Source organism: Peromyscus leucopus, chromosome 14 (assembly GCF_004664715.2).
Source record: "Peromyscus leucopus breed LL Stock chromosome 14, UCI_PerLeu_2.1, whole genome shotgun sequence".
Classification (NCBI taxonomy): domain Eukaryota; kingdom Metazoa; phylum Chordata; class Mammalia; order Rodentia; family Cricetidae; genus Peromyscus; species Peromyscus leucopus.
This window is the reverse complement of record NC_051075.1, coordinates 69,442,414-69,459,018: the sequence shown is the minus strand read 5'-3', so window position 1 is coordinate 69,459,018 and position 16,605 is coordinate 69,442,414. Positions and strand designations below refer to the sequence as shown.

The 16,605-nt window shown below is 51.3% G+C and overlaps 1 protein-coding gene across 1 annotated transcript in view; it reads left to right on the top strand.

The window, feature by feature from the left end:
* Itpk1 (inositol-tetrakisphosphate 1-kinase) overlaps positions 1–16,605 on the top strand; it is a 140,475-nt gene that overhangs the window by 91,695 nt on the left and 32,175 nt on the right. Inside the window, 1 exon segment of the mRNA XM_028888303.2 lies at positions 7,465–7,582. Within this exon segment, the coding sequence (XP_028744136.1) occupies positions 7,465–7,582 (118 nt within the window).

The following is a 16,605-nucleotide window of genomic DNA, read 5'->3' as shown; positions in this document are numbered from 1 at the left end:
AGAGCATTTCCCACCTCTGAGCTTGCCCGGGCCCCTTGCCCAAAGCGTGTGGTGCTGGGTCCATTGTCTGCAGCGCCACATGCCAGGCTAGAGCGTCTGGTAACAAGAGCCTCCCCGTGTTCTCGCACGGCTGGAGCCTGCTGGAAACTAGAAGGCTGGAAGGCCGCGTGTGCAGGCGAGGAGCTGAGTGTCCTCTCCCGAGTGACCCCTGGCCTTCCCAGCACCACTGCAGACTGAAGGAGCTCCCAAGACCTGTTTTTCTCGCAAGTTCCAGGGTAGAAGCTCCGGGTTCTGACTGTGGGTCCCAGCTGCAGGCCAACAAAGCACTGGGTGAAGAGGGCCGGGAGCCTGTGGCCACCAGGAACTCAGAGGCAGTCCTGCAGGCCACCCTGTTCTCTTGATGGCTGTACACTGAATGGCCTTACCGTCCTTAACTGGTCAGCTAGAAGGCCACCACTTGTCCTCTCCAATAAACACTTTATGCTATGGCCGAAGACTTCATCCTCACATGGTGTTGGCATCCTGAGGCCAGGTTTCCCTTTCTGCAGAACCAGACTGTTTCTTCGCAGCATGATCTCCTCCACCCTCCTGGAGTCCCATTGTCTTCCCTCCGTGTGGTCTCCTTCTACCTCAGTATGTTTCCATTACTGCCCTGCCCAGCTCTGTGTTAGTCCTGTGTCTCAGAATCCTACAGGCCCCTTGCTCTGTGCCACGTGAATCTTCCTCATAATCACCCGTCTGGACTGTCACTCACTAATGCAATCTCCCAAGGGCACCTGTCTTCATTTGTTAGACTTAATCCAGGGCTGGGAACCTTGGCATAGTTACTACTTCCTTCCTGAGAAGACGGGCTGGGCTAAGGGATCTTCCTTTGCTTCTCGATCTGCAGGACTCCCACACTGGGAGAGAGGAGGTAGCCTCCCTGTGTATCTTTTTTCCTGTGGGCATTATCTGGCTCATGCTGCCATGTGGAGTATTTTAGTCTGTACAGCCATCAGGCTGCAAGCCATAGCCCCATTGCAGCACACTAGAAAGGCTTCCTAGGAATGAGCTAGATGGTTCTGACCCAGATGCAACTGAGCTGTCCTTCCTGGAGCCAGGTTTTCTTGTACCATTTTCCTTTGCCTGGTATCAGAGTCAGGATCTCATGTGGACCTTCTTCTTTCACTGAGGTGCTCTGAGCCCTGGCTTCTTTGTTAGAGGGGCTGTTAACAGGACCTCCTTGATAGGGCGGGTGTGAGAGAAGTGTGCCTGTGACTGTGTGTCATAAGTGTATTAGTAGTAATTCACCTTGGACGTGAGTCCAGGTCCATCATGGTACCAATGCTTTGGTGACAAGAAGACTCCTGGCTCTCACCCAGCATGGGAGGAGTGCATAAGAAGGCCAGCCTTTGTGACTCTCAGAGGAACTAAGAGGAGGAAGATGACGCCGAGAAAGCCCAAGGTCACCCCCTTTTCATAAAGGCTCCCATGAGAGTAGTCTTCGACAGCTCTGTGGCAGTCAGTTCAGCTCTGATGGGTAGTCACTCCTGCTGTCCCTTAGGTGGTCAGGTGCTCCTGAAGCACACACCTCCCGGTTCCCAGGAGCCTGTGGTTAGGAGCAGTGGTTAGGACCCGGAGGTCAAAGATGCCCAGTGTGTCTCCTCCCAGAGCCAAATGAAGCCCTGGATGCTAGCCCCTGCTGCACTGAGTGCAGAGGTGGCTATCATCTACAGGCGGTGTCTCTGGGAGAACCCTCAGTGGGATTGTGCTCATATGTGTCCTGGGGAGCCTGGGACCTCTCAGGGCAACTCCCCAGTGCAGAGCTAGTGATCTCGAGGGTCTTCAGGGTGGGGACAGGGTGAGCCCAGAGGTTTGCTGAGTCCCATGTTGCAAAATGCAGAACAGTCTTTTTGTCTGTGTTCTCCCCACGCTCTAGGCATTGATTGTCACTGGACCCCAACAGCTCCCTAGGGACGTGTTATCCAAAGCTTTGGTCACATCAGGGGACCACAGACTTGATTCCAGAGTCGACATGGAAGATGTGACGTCTTCCCAAGTTTCCAACTCTTGCTGTGTTAAACACAGTAGCCAAAAGCCGCTGGAGGAGAACAGAGTTTATTTCAGCTTACAGTTCCATCCATCATCGAGGGGAGCTGAGGCAGGAACCATGGAGGAGTGCTGCTTCCTGACTTGTTTGCCATGGCTCGCTCAGCTACCTTTCTTCGACAGGCCGGGCTCGACTGCCCAGGATTAACACCATTCAGGGTGGGATGGGCCCTCTTACATCAGTTAGCAGTCGAGATGTGACGTTGCTTCCTCAGGCCAGTTTGGTGGGAGCAGTTCCTCAAGGGAGAATCCTTCTAACCAATTATGTCTAGGTTTGTATCGGGTTGGCCAAAACTAGCTGTAACACACAGTCGGGATCTGAATTTGGAGCTTCGGGTGGCACTTTCTGTTGGAGAGCAGAGCCCGTCTCCCCGCCAGGGGACTGCAGAGATGTAGGACAGCTGGCGCTCCCCCAGTCTTCTGATTTGTCTCAGAGTGCAGTGGGAAAACCGCCCCCCCTGCCCCTGACACACCCACCCCCCAGCCCCTAATGGCGTTATCCCGAGGTCCCGGATCAGCCTGTGCTTGTGAGTGGGCACCTTCTCTGCCTCTGCCTCCTTGTCCCTTCTGACAGTGGAACTTTCTGCCTCCTCCGGAGCCTACTGGGCTCAGGCTGTCCATTTCTGTGTAAAGACCAGGCTCCCCCTGTTCACTTCAAAATCTCACTCTGGTCCCTCTTGGCAGGCCGGCTCTCCAAGGGAATGGGTGTTTACCATTTGCCATGGAGATGGTTTGTGTCTTTCTTCCAGCAATTTGTTCGGCAATTCTAAGAGACGTGTGGAAAATGCATGCAGCCCTCCATACAATAGAGGAGCTGAAAAGCTTGCAGGAAAACGTACTTGTGATCGCAGGGAAGCTGGGAAAAGCCTTCGCCCTGCTCCCGTCTCTAGAGAGATGGGCTCGCCTGGGCAGAGATTCTTCTGTGTGCACCTCCGCTTTCATCCCGGTTCCAAGTGTCCTGGCCCCTGCTTGTCAGATCGTTTCCCTCTCTAGTTTCATGGGGCTTCTTTCTCTTGTGATTTTGCCTAAAATTCCTGCCTTGGTGATACTGGGTTCTATTTAAAGGTCTCTGTCCCCCTGCAGGAACATGGGGCTGCATGAGCTTTGCTGGGGCATAGGGGAAGAAATGTATGTCGGTGTTTAGGTGGCTTCAGTTGCTGGGTGGGGAGTGTGTGGGACAGCAAGTGCATGTGGCCCTGCTGTTCCCTGCAGTGCCTACCAGCAAACAGCTGCCCCTCTCTCCAGGGAAGCCTCATGTGGCCTCAAAACTCTGCTCCTTGGGTTTCTCTCCCCAATAAACTCCTGGAACTTAAGGCCATCTGTACCAGAACCTTCAGGGTCATTTGCAGTGTGTCTTGAGAGACCTCAAGAAGCCCAGTAGCTGGCTGCCTTGGTCCCTGTCACATGTTCTTCCTGGCACACCAGGCTGCTTCCGGAAGCAGTAGAGTGGGAAGGGGTCGGAGGGGCTGGAACTTTCTTGTAGTGGGTAGCCATTCCAACTTGGTTCTGGAAGTTCCAACCCCCATTGAGACTCTGGCAACTGTCACGCCTACGAGGCGGGGCGAGGGGAGGCGCCTGGGGACCCGAGAGCTGGATGGGCCAGCGCTCGCGCGGGGCGCTCTCTCATGCCGGGACGCTGACCAGTGCAGATTGACTGTGTAGAGCTCCGGAGAACACCGTTGGACGGCATTACACCTTCCCCAGACCCTGCGACCTACCCATTACTTAATTTGTGAGTTTCGCCATTAAATAAATATCCTTTTAACTACGTGGAGTGGCCAAAATAATTTCTCCAATATCTGGCGCCAGGTAATCTTCAAACACTTCATAGACCTGGAGAATATGGCATTTAAATAACTTAGAATTCTGTTGACGTGAGACACAATTGCTCCTGGCTGCACCAATTGATCCCGAGAGAATGTTGGGCTTCTAAGACATTTCCATTTGGAAGTTTGTCTTTTGGCACAAAATGGCCTACTGGGCAAAGAACTGCCCTTGCCTTGATGGCTGACAGTACAAATGCAATGCTCTCCTTTCTGGACAAGCGGGACACAAGGAAAGCGACCACTGTACTCTGCCAAGACAGGGTAAGATGGTCTTTCAGAAATCCTGCTTCTGAAAATGGTCTGTCAGATACTCTAGGCCTGTAGCCAATTTGAATGCACCAACAATGCTGAGAAACATTAGGTGACTGTCCAGGCTGCCAGCTGTCTTGGTCTACTCTTGCAAGATTCCCGAAAGTTGCTTGCATCCGTCTTCCATTTCTCAGGTACCGTTATATTCCTTCTCAGGTCTTTGATGGGATTGAAGACTAGCAGTTATAGTTACAACTTAGTATATATATAATATCTTAGATAGAACTTATTAAGTATTAGGTTCAGGTTCTTTAGGATAGGACACCTTTGAATGATCTTTATAATATGCTGTTTACCTATGCTCTATACTTCTCTGGATTTTAGTATGTGTTTCTTGCTTGATATTGTTTGCATTGGTTGTAGTTACATCTTATCTAGGTCATTATCTCTCATTATTTCTGGACAATATTTGATAACCATTCCTTTGTATATAGTCTTGTATTAGTTTAGAACCTTCTTATTTAGACAAAAAGGGGGAGATGTAGTGGGTAGCCATTCCAACTTGGTTCTGGAAGTTCCAACCCCCATTGAGACTCTGGCAACTGTCACGCCTACGAGGCGGGGCGAGGGGAGGCGCCTGGGGACCCGAGAGCTGGATGGGCCAGCGCTCGCGCGGGGCGCTCTCTCGTGCCGGGACGCTGACCAGTGCAGATTGACTGTGTAGAGCTCCGGAGAACACCGTTGGACGGCATTACACCTTCCCCAGACCCTGCGACCTACCCATTACTTAATTTGTGAGTTTCGCCATTAAATAAATATCCTTTTAACTACGTGGAGTGGCCAAAATAATTTCTCCAATACTTTCTTTTTGGTTTTTCAAGACGGGGCTTCTCTGTGTAGCCCTGGCTGTCCTGGAACTCACTCTGTAGACCAGGCTGGCCTCGAACTCGGAGATCTGCCTGCCTCTGCCTACCAAGTGCTGAGGGACTGACTGGGACTTTCAGAGCTGGCTAAGACCATGGAGTTGGGAACCAGGGGTGGGGGTTCCTCTTCACTGGTGTACCTGCTGCACCTGTAAGACACCCAGCACCGACATCTGTAAGTCTCTGTGAGCAGGATGGGGAGGAGGGGAACTAGTGAGTGGTGGGCTTGTGTGTCAGCATGCTTCGACGAAGGAAAGGCCACCAGCAGGGGTGCTTGCCCATGAGAAGCCCTCATGGGAGAAGCAGGGCTCAGGAACAGCTCTCAGGTAAGCTGAGACTAGGAAAGAGTGGTAGTGGGCACAGCAGTGTGGCCTAATGGCCATTCTTCATACATCTGCATGATAGCTGTATAAGCCGCCATGGGGCAAAGGGAGTCAGTCTCAGGAGTGAGTAGACTGGAAACTGCTAGAGTTGGTGCCAACATAGAGGCCTCCCAGGTGGCACACATCCAAGGGAGAGAGGGAGATTTAAGCATTCATGGGAGAGGACAGAAAGGAAATTCTGGGTGAGTTCATGGGGAGGACCATTTGAGACAGAGTGAGTATGAATCTGGCTCTTGCCTCAGATGCTCTCAAAGTGATACTAGGAACAAAACTAGGTTCTCTTAAAAAGCATCAATGGTTCTTTCTTTGTGTTGATAAAGCTTTATTAGAGAAGCAGCATTGTGGGTATTTCCCCTTGTGACCTTTGCTAACCTCAGCCTGGTGTGTGGGCCAGGGAGGGGCTGGCTTCAAGGCAGCAGTGATAAAGTAAACTTGTGTGATTCATTCATTCATTCATTCATTCATTCATTCATTTTTCCAGGGCTGTCTTGACCATATGCGATTTTTTTTCTGTCACAGTTTGGGAGCTAAAATTCTAAAATCAAGATATTAGTAGGAAAAAAAGAAAAAGATATTAGTAGGGCTAGTTCCACATGGAGGCCAAGGGAGGATCTGGCCCATACTCAACCATACTCCGTATGACTGCATCCTAACTTGATAATGGCTGAAGACCCATTTCCAAATAGGTCCATGTTCGCAGGTCTGGGGAAGGGTCTTCCTCGAGCCCAGCCTTTGTAATGAAGCCCTCTTCAGCCTCTTGTAATTATGTCCTTCACATTATAAATTTGAAGAGCCAGCGAGGACAGGTCTCATTTCCATATGTCAACAAGTGGCTCTGACTCACTCTGCCTGGGGCTCCTGGAGTCAGGACGGAGTGGCTTTTCTTGTCTCTTGGTGGGTGCGTATGCGTGTGTCTCGGTACATGTAGGTGTGTGTGCATGCATATATGTGTCTGTGTGTGTGTAGGTTAGAGGTCACCCTCAAGCGTAGTTCCTTTGGAACTGTCCACCTTGTTTTTTGAGACATTCCCTTACTCACCTGGAACTTGCCACGTAGGATGGGCTGAGTGGCCAGCAAGCCTAGAGATCTGCCTGCCCCCCCTCCCCTAGTGCTGGAGTCACAGCAGGAGCAACCCTGCCTGGCTTCCACCTGGGCCTGGGATTGAACTCAGGTCCTCGGGCTTGCACAGGAAGCCCTTCACTGGCTGGTCCCACTCCCCAGCCCCTCTGTCTTTAATTTACCGAGTTTTATAGCATCTTGTCTCCCATGTGAGTTACTGTTCCTTCCCAGGATGATGCCAGACTCCTCAAAGGCTGACTCCCCCACCCCCAGTTTCCCTTGAGATTCTGTAATGCCCACCCAAAACCTGCTGGGTATTGATGAGGAAGTCCTGACTGGCACATTTCTGACAAGGCTGAGCTCTTGGTGGTATGGCTGGAGGAAGTGGCACAGTCCTGTTCATCACACATTTTTACGAATTTTTCACGAATCTCTTCACCTTTCCTCTCTTCCTTGCCCTGCTTGGAGTCCTTATCCATTGGTGCAGGAGGCTGGACTGGAACTCTGATGGAGCGTACTGAGCAGAAGGACCAGGTCTGGAGTCAGGCAAAGCTTTTACCAAAAGGACACATGACCTTATCAGACTGTGACTACTCTTTTCTTCTGAGCTCAGGCCTCAGGCATACCTCTGCTTAGATTCCCATTGTGCCTACTCACAGATACCCCGTCTCAGTGTTTCTTCCTTCGTGAGGCAGAGAAGCCCTTTTTGTCCCAGTGTCCCAGCAAGAAATCAAGCCTGCCTCTGATTGGACAGATAAAAGGTCACATGTCCTGTTCTGGGCCCTTTATTAGTTTAACCAAAGTCATGTATGTAATGGGGGGAGGACAAAGAGAGCCACAGATGCGCAGAGGATTGTGGGCACATACATAGTCTTCTCGTTGCCCTTGTTACAGCGACAGCCTGCTCCTCTAACCACAAGTGGGCCTTTCTTTCAGGAGTACATTGATGCTCACCCTGAGACCATCGTCTTGGACCCCCTCCCTGCCATCAGGACCCTGTTAGACCGCTCCAAGTCCTACGAACTTATCCGCAAGATTGAGGCCTACATGAAAGGTATGGACACGTGTGGTTCAGCCTCCCGACGGGTGGCCCGCACACCTCTGGTCCCAGGTTATTCACGTTTGAGGAAGGGCAAGGATTCTTGTCTTGAGCGCTTTGACACAGGAAGTTATGAGTTCTGGGGGCAGCCATCATAGGTAAGGAGGACCTGTGTTCTCCTTTGCAACCAGGGTTAAGAAATACAAGGCACCGGATGCTCTTGAGGAGAGTGGTTCTGAGTGCTTGCAAAGGGTTTTGCTGTGCTGAAGCCCTGTGGGGAGATGAGGTGGCCTGATAGCACCGTGGTTAGGGAACAGGAGTGTGTGCCGAATCGCTCATGTGGAGTAGAGGACAGTGGGAGATCAAGGGCCTTTAATCAAATGCAGAGAGATGCGCAGTGCTGCTGCTGCTGCTGCTGGACATCATGGGGTGCATGCTGTTCCCCTGGGCGGAGCCTCCTCTTCACTACATAGCTTCTGCCAACTGCTGGCTCTTACCCAGAGGTCTCGTCTCTCTATCCCACTTGACCACACAGGAAGCAGGGCAGCCCCCAAAGAGTGCAGACTTCCTTTTCAAGGTGTGTGCTTCTGTGAGATGGGCATTCTAGAAAGGTCCTTGTGAAAGGTAACTGCCTAGTCTCCCTGCCTCAGTGTTCCCTGCTGAGGCATTTTGTTTCCATGTTAAGCAACGGTTCTTTCTTTGCCTTGGCCCAGGGGCTGCTCAGCCATTCCCCTCGGCTGCCCCCCTATAGATCATGTTTGTGGCCTTCTGTGGGGGCGGGACTAGTGAGCACAGTTGGTGGGGGGGGGCGGGACCAGACGTAGTCCTGAATGAGGAGCATCCACGTATTGGGTAAGCGTCATGTGCTCGGCCAGAAGCCTCTCATGCTCTGTCTGTCGGCGCTGTTTGCTGGGCACAGGGATCCTGATCATTTTACAGATGAGTCACGGAGCCTGCGTTAGTCAGCTTTTTGTTACCAGAACCAAGTACCTGAGCTAAGCTGTCTGAGTAAAGGGAAGGTTTAATTACCCCTTCGTTTCAAAGGTAAAGTCCAAGCAGTGCAGTGCAGGGTTGTCCTTCGACTGTCCCCTCATGGCAGCTGACCGGCAGGAAGGAACACAGATGGAAACCAGCAGGCGGTTATGTCTTGAACCAGGAACACAAAAAGCTGAGCGGAACCCAACTTGCTTCTTTTATAATAACCCCCCTGTGAAAACTACTGAGTCCTGTTGACCTTAGGAACACACACACACACACACACACACACACACACACACACACACACACACACACACAAAACATCCCCCACCCCTTAAAGCAAAGGCTCTCAGCCTTCCCAATGCTTCGACTCTTTAATACATTTCCTCATGTGCGGTGACCCCCGGCCATACAATTATTTTTTTGTTGCTACTTCGTCACTGTAATTTTATTGCTGTTATGAATCATGATGTAAATATTCGTGTTTTTCCATGGTCTTTGGAGAACCCCTTGAAAGGGTCATTCGGACCCGCCTCCCAGGGTCACCACCCACAGATTAAGAAATGCTGCTTAAAGGTTTCACTCCCTCTTATACCACATATAGCCTTAGGGACATCCAACCACATGGACCTGGGGAGGAGACACACGCTGTATTTAAACCACAGCAGAGGCCTGAGAGTTAGCAGACACACGGCTGTCCCAGTGGCTCTTCATCCCCCTGCCCATAAGCTTGCCTTTTACAACCATGACCAGAGGGTACACAGTGCAGTCAAGGTCCTACTAGGAGCATTGCTGTGGGGCAGTCTGTCCTGGGGAAGAGCTGGGCTAGGCTGTCCTGGAGGGGCCTAGAGGCTTCATTCCTGGTACCCCATACCCACTACTTACCAGTTATTGTGGGGTCTGAAGGCAGGCAGCCAGCAACCTTCTTCCTTGGGTCTGGATGGCTTGCATTGCTTTCCAAGATGGGTCCAAGATCCCAGGTGAGAAGGAGTGTTTGGACACTGATCACATACAGGACGAGTAGCATTAAGTATGAGAGAAGGGCTAGCTGGTGGAAGGAAATGGCGGGCCCACAGCCTCATCTGATATTCTAGGCCTGCCCATGAGATGTGTATGTGTGTGCATGGCGGAGGGGGTGGGGTGGGGTGGGGGGGTAGGGGTGGGTCTGTGGAAGGTGCCACCATGGAGCTAAATAAACAGGCCGTGGAGGGAGACGGGTTGAAGTTGGATTGCAACCTTAAACCATTCACTTAGCCTGTTTTGTGTAACGTGGGATAATGTGGTTCATCCTCAAGGCAGCATTTAGAATGATGGGGATTTCATCTGTAGAAACATAGTATGCTGTAGCATGAATCTTAAAAGGTCTTATTAATAAAATCAAACCTGAAGCCAGGTATTGGGGTGAATGCTGGAAGAACAGAGAAGCAGAACAAGCCACAGCCACCTCACCTTGCCAGTTCCTCAGCTGATCCTGTTTCCTCAGACTGGAAGCTTCTCAGTCCTCATCCAGAATGAATCTCAGCTGAACTGCTGCTCAAAAGCCTAAAAGCTTAACCAGGCCTAGTTCCTCGTCCTCACACCTTAAATACCTTTCTGCTTCCTGCTATCACTTCCTGGGATTAAAGGCTCATGTCGCCATGCCTGGGTGTTTCTAGTGTGGGGGCTCTCTGCCTCTGGAATGCTAGGATTAAAGGTGTGAGTGCCACCATTTTCTGGCCTCTGTATCTAGTGGCTGTTCTGTTCTCTGACCTCAGATAAGTTTATTAGGGTGTTCAGTTATTTTGGGGAACATAATATCACCAGAGTATGCTGTTTGTCCCACCGGGTCACCTAAAGCAGTAGCTTCTCACTATTCCTGCTACAGCTGCAGACATCTTTATTGGGTCTTAGAGCTTATAGAAGACTCTATGAGTGGGAAAGCAGGACCCTCGCACCCTGATTTCAAGGGCAGCTCAGGGCTGGTGGGAGCATGCACCTGTGGTCAAGGAGCAGGGCTGTGGTGCTGAAGCTGCCTCAGCCTGCACAGGAAGTCATGAGCCTGCCGGTTGCTGGGTGGTGGCAGACAGTCTGGTCCTACAACGCAGCCATGAGGACTAAGGTGCATGGGATGTGTTCCAGAGGGAATCCAGTGGCTAGGGAACGGGTATCAAAGCCCCAGTGGCTCCTGCTGCTACCTGGGACATTCCCTATTCCACCCACAGGAAAGGGCTTTTCCCTTGAGCCTTTAGGGCATCTAGGGGGTATGGGAACTCTGACTCATAGCTCATTTCCTAGATGAGACCTAATTAAACACTGGTTTCTATTGCAGTCATTGCTTATGTCCCTGTCCAAGATGGAAGGGGAGCTCAAGCCAATGGTTCAGGCTTCCTTGGGAATGATAATTCACCCTGCTGAGCAGGGCTTTGGTGGGCGAAAGTTCTAGAAGGGCCAGCAATGGCTCATCTGCCCGGAACTGCTCTAAGGCCAGCCTTGCTGACCTCAGAATGCTCACTCTTTGTTTTCACTACAGCAACATTTCTCAACCTGTGGGTCAAGACCCCTGGGGGGTGTCAACAACACTTTCTCAGCAATCGTCTAACACCATGGAAAAATACAGATATTTACATTACAATTCATAACAGCAAAATGACAGTTCTGAAGTAGCAATAAAAAAGTTTTGTGGCTGGGAGTCACTACAACATGAGGAACTGACTATATTAAAGGGTCGCAGCATTAGCAAGGTTGAGAACCACTGTACTACAGCATCCAATATGGAGCTGTAGGCCCTAAGAGTCTTTTCTGGAGTGGGAGTGAGACAAGGTGACTCAGATCCGGAGGACTGTCGGAGGGCTCTGTGCCTGCTAGGGGCTTCTTCCCTAGGTACCCGTGGAGAAAGACCTCCCTGGGTGGGCAGAGCTGGGACAGGCAAGGGCTGAGGATGCAATGGACTGGCTGGCAGATGGGCATCGTGGTGAGGGCATTGAAGAAAGCTGCCAAGTGGTGCTTAGGAAGGACTGGGAGAACGTCAAGCCAGAGAGAAGGGACTTTGTTTACCATGTTGTGGTGCTTGAGCGAGCAAGAGAGATGAGGTCGGTATTGACGTGGCCGGGAGCAGCTCCCAACAGTCACTACCAGCGTCCTGTGAGGGGCGTCCAGACCTTTTGCCGGTGACTCACATCAGGGCAGGCTTGGGAGGCCGGGGACAAGCCACTGGAGGGAAGGTGCCAGGCAGAAGCCATTCTGCTGGATCCAGAGCCTCCGTCCCAGACCTTGTCTTCTAGAAGCCACAGGATAGGGGGATTTATGTAGGTCCTCCCAGGCAGGGCTCCCCTGCCAGGGCTTGTGAGAACCATTGATTGTACCCTAAAGCACAAATGGTCCTGGGCTGGCAGGAAGCATTGAGGGGGGGCTGTGAGTGCTGCACCCAGAATTTTCCTTATTGTCTGTACCAAGCCAACTTGTATTCTTCCTGGAGGGCAGTGGACCTGGGACTTTTTGAACCCTTTCTTGCAAAGAGGGGGCAGTTCCATGGCAGTGCCCCTGGTGGCTCCCTGCTGTATCTTTGCAGATCCTCTGCAGGTGCAGGGACCCTTCTTGGGAAATGCATCCTTGTACATGCGCCCCAAACCCCCCTTTTCCTTGGAGGCACATGTCCCTTTTCAGGCATGCTGTAAACGACCATAATTACCCCCGAAATTCCCTCAGATAATTATAGCAATCCAAGTGACAGGGCTTTTGTGTAGAGAGAAGGGGCTTGGTTAGCCTTTCCTAAGCTGCCGGCACCCCCAGGCTGAGGTGCCCCCCCCCCCAGTCTCTGAGAACCCAGCCTTCAGGGGAGCCAGAGCTGGCAGAGGCTGCTGCAGAGCGGTTTGGCTTCTCTGGACTAGGGAAGGAGGATGCCTGTGGCCCACGAGGAAAGTGCCCCGAGAATAACATGGTCTCTAGGCCAGTGTCCATGCTTATGTGGCCATCATCTCCATGTAGAGCATTCCCTAGGAGAACCACCCCCTTTAGTATCCGGGTGACAGGGAGGACTGTGGCCTAGAGTCCACTGGACCACCTTTTTGTAATCAGTGCCTTGTGGTCCCAGCCTCACATTCCCAGAGCTCATGTCCTCCCGGGGCCAGGAAGGGAAGCAGGACCCATTCTCTGCCTTACATCTGCCAGGCTCCCACTCTCAGTTAGCCTGTGAGTTGCTATGACAGCGAAGCATAAGCAAAATAGGGGTTCCCTTGTCCTGTGTGAAGGCCTGGAGGGTGAGCACCCAGGCGGCTTTCAGAACCTCATCCTCTGATAGCATGGCCCTCCCGGTCCACGATGGTGACTGAACCTTTCTTTAGCCATCACACCCCGAGATCTAACTGTTAGCATGGGGAGCAAGCCAAAGGGAACAAACCCAGAGGTTCTGGAAGCTGCAAGTCATTGCTCCCCCAGAACTAGCTGAATGCTGAGCTGCCAGGGAGGCAGGAAGGCAGTTTGGGCAGCTATTTGCCCAGCTGAAATCGAGGAGGGCTAGCCTGAATCTCAGGGAACCCCAGTCATCTGCCAGGACACACCAAAAATGTGAGCTCCTCCTTTGGAGACCTGCCTTTGCCATGGATGAATGGCATTTGGAATGGCCATTGGGCCCCTGGCCAATGTGGGGTGTAGCCTCTGTCCCTGAGCTCAACAGCAGTCCCCTCAACGCAACAGCTTGAGAGCACGAGGCTAAGAGGTTTCTGTATGACACACCCAGAGCCTAACCCAGGACTCATTCGTATAACTGCTCCTTGGAGATAGTCACTTGGTGACTTGCCTGTACCTGCACCTGTCCCTGTATCCACTCCCACCCCTCAGGCAGAGGCACGGGCAACTCTGAGCCTCATCCCAGCTTAAACTAGGGGTAAAAGCTCCCAGAAACATGACATTGTTTGGTGTAGGCCTCGGGGAGCTCGGGAGGAGGCCACGATGACAAACCATGATTTGCTTTGCATGCGTTTGAAGGCCAGTGCTCACAGGGACAACCCACTGTGCCCACACAAGGCCAGGGTCCAGAGACACGAGCCCCAAAGCCAAGGCTTAGCCCTGCTGTGCCAGGCTGAGCAATTACAGGCATGGCTCTAGCCAGTTCCCTAATTGGCTGAAGCCATATGTGAGAAGCATCTGAGTGTCGCTGGATGGTGTGGATTTGTGTCCTTGTCCTCAGGGATAACAGATATGAAGGGTCTTTGGAAAAGGGCAAGGCCTAGAGGGCTCCTTTAGGGCTCTGAGGACTTCAGGGTAAGGTTGGCTTTCCTGCCTTCCTCTTCCTGTAACCTCCCACATGAGCTGGGGAGGTGACAGATGGCCTGTCCCAGACACTGGCCTCCCCAGGGAGGGGTGTGCATGGTGCAAGCAATCTTCTCTGCCTGTGGTTTTATGGGAATTTAATCATGGTTCATCTTGGAGGCAGTTTGGAAGCAGGATTGAAATTGAGTAATCTTGACACCAAAAAGAAAGAAAAGAATGTTACTCAGAGCTCCGGAAAATGGCTCCCTAAGAGGAGATGGGTGTTGTGGGTAGGGCGCGGCTGTCCATCCTAGGAGAGCTACCTCCCCCACCCCCACCTTCTCTGAGCCATGCTTCAGGCAGTCACTTGGCTTCCTGTATGTCTGACAGTGTGGTGGCTCTTCCCAAGATGACTCCATGAGGAAGGTTTGCCCATTTTAGAGATGAGGACATTGAGCTGGATGACTCAGGGTCCCAGGACGAACAGAGGCAGGTCTGGGACTGGATCTATGTTGTCTGGGTTTAGCCTTTTCGCCAGGGTTCCTGAGCCTGGCTCCTGCGTGCCTGCCCACCTCTGTAGCTGTTACAGATAGTGTCATAGAGACTTTGGTGCTTGTGGCCAGTGATTCCCAGGTTCTTCCATTATGGGGCCCTGCCAACTGGCAGTGTTCCCACGAGTGAGTGCCTTCTAAGTACAGGAGGTGACTGACCAGAGAAGGTCCCAGATGCCCACTAGATGCTCTACAAGTGGTTGATTACCAAATCTTGGCCCTCTATGGTTATTGGAACATAATCCTGATTGTTCTCTGCTGGAGCAGCCATACATTAGTGCAGGGAGAGCAGGGCTTTGACCCTGAGGCCAGAGTACACTGTGGGCAGATCACTTGGGAGCATAGCCTCGGGCTGGCCACTACCCCTCCTCAGGCCCAATCTGTGCCTTTTCAGGCCAGCCTGGGGGTGGGGGTGGGGGCGGGGGCGGTTACTGTCCATGGCAGCTCCCACTACAGCTGAGGCCAAAGGCTGGTTGTGTCCCTTCTCTGTTCTGTATTCCCCATGTTAAGGGCTGTGGCCTTGCAGGAGTCGGGAGACAGGGAATTACAAAGAGACTTGAGAACAGAAAGCAGAACTGAAAGATTTTAAATGCTGACAGTCTAGCCAGAAAAGAGGTCATTTTAAAGTTTTGGTTAAGGAAGGTGGAGCTGCTAAAGAATTCAGCGCCATTGAAAGGAGCGGGTTCTTTGCGTGGGGATGAAGGTGCAGACACTTGCTCCCCATGATCCCCATACCCGGCCTTCGCAGCACCACCAGGGTCTTGACAGCTGCCTTTGCTGCTGTGGTACCTGCCGACGTGTCTCATGAAACTCCAGTGCCGCACGCATCTCTTTAATCCACTTGGTACCTCCGGAAGCCCCAGTAGAGGAACGGGGAAAGTATCAGATGTGTTGGGTTACCTGTTCCCTTTGCAGTAACCCTTCTCAGGGCCTCGATGGCTACACTAGTGTGAGTGTTCAGTCCGGGGTGGTGTGAGCTTTCACCACTTCTAAGATGCACCGATACTTTATAATCCAGGAGTGGTGAGTGAATTGTCACGTGCCCCCTCTTATGAGACCCATCACGATTTCACAAATGGAAAATATAGAAAAACATGCCTTCGGATCAATAAGATATAGCTATTCTTAGCCTTTTCTGTCTAGTCATCTACGTTGTCACCTCCCCTACCTCTTCTAGCAAGAGACCTGCTCCACCCAATACACTTGAAAATTCCAGACTGGGTGCCCCCCAAAGGCTCCATACTTCCAGCAATAGACAACATCTTTTCTTGAGTTTTCTATCAGCCTGCAGGACCTGCCCTGCTGCTGACTCAAATATTTTTTAATCAATTAATTTATTTTATGTGATGGGTGTTTTGCCTGCATGTAGGTCTGTACATCACAAGCATGCAGTGCCCGTGGAGTTACAGAAAGTTGTGAACTGATAAGTGGGTGCTGAGAATTGAACCTGAGTCTTCTAGAAGAGCACCCAGTGCTCTTAACCTCTGAGCCATCTCTCCAGCCCAGACTGGTCTTCAAAGCAGCCACTAATCAGTTTGAAATCCATCGTTCTAGAGTCCTTTCTTGCTTTGCAGAAATATGTGAAATCTATACACTTTTTAATAAGCAGAAGCGAGGTTATGTTCACATATACTGCCACAACCTATACCTCCTTCATATCTGCCTTGTCCTGTTTCTGAGTCTGTTAAAAATGAGGGATAGTGGGCCTGTCTTTTCTGAACAGTATAATATTCCAGCATTTGAACCAGTCAGTCATCGTTTATTTGATTATTTGGTTGCATAGGGTTATCCAGTTTTGTCTGGATTTTTTTTTTTACTATGTTCCTGCATATTTCTGTACAAATTTTTCCCCAGAAGTTAGATTTCTTGCTTGAAGATTCCAAGCATGCTCATGTTGGCAGATCTTGCTGTATTACCCTTGAACGGTTTATGTCTGATCACACCAGTCCATCTCGGGGAGAAGACGCCCATCTCATCTTAATACCATGCTTAGACAGGCTCAGCACTTCGTCCTGTGCTTCTTGGCCATTTATATTTCTGCTCAAATGAATCCTCCACGGAGTTTTTCCTTCTCTGGGGTTGAGAACAGAGTTGTTGCTCTTTTTCTCACTGACTATTTAGGATCCCCTTGGAATGGAGGAAACTGTTTAAAAATACATTTTCTCCAGTGCGAGCATGGTCTCTGCACTGGGGCCAAGCTAACATCTCTGCTTCCTGCATTTGTCTTGCAGAGAGAGCACTCCAGACATTGTTTTATGTGTCTTGGAAACATGGGGGCTGCTG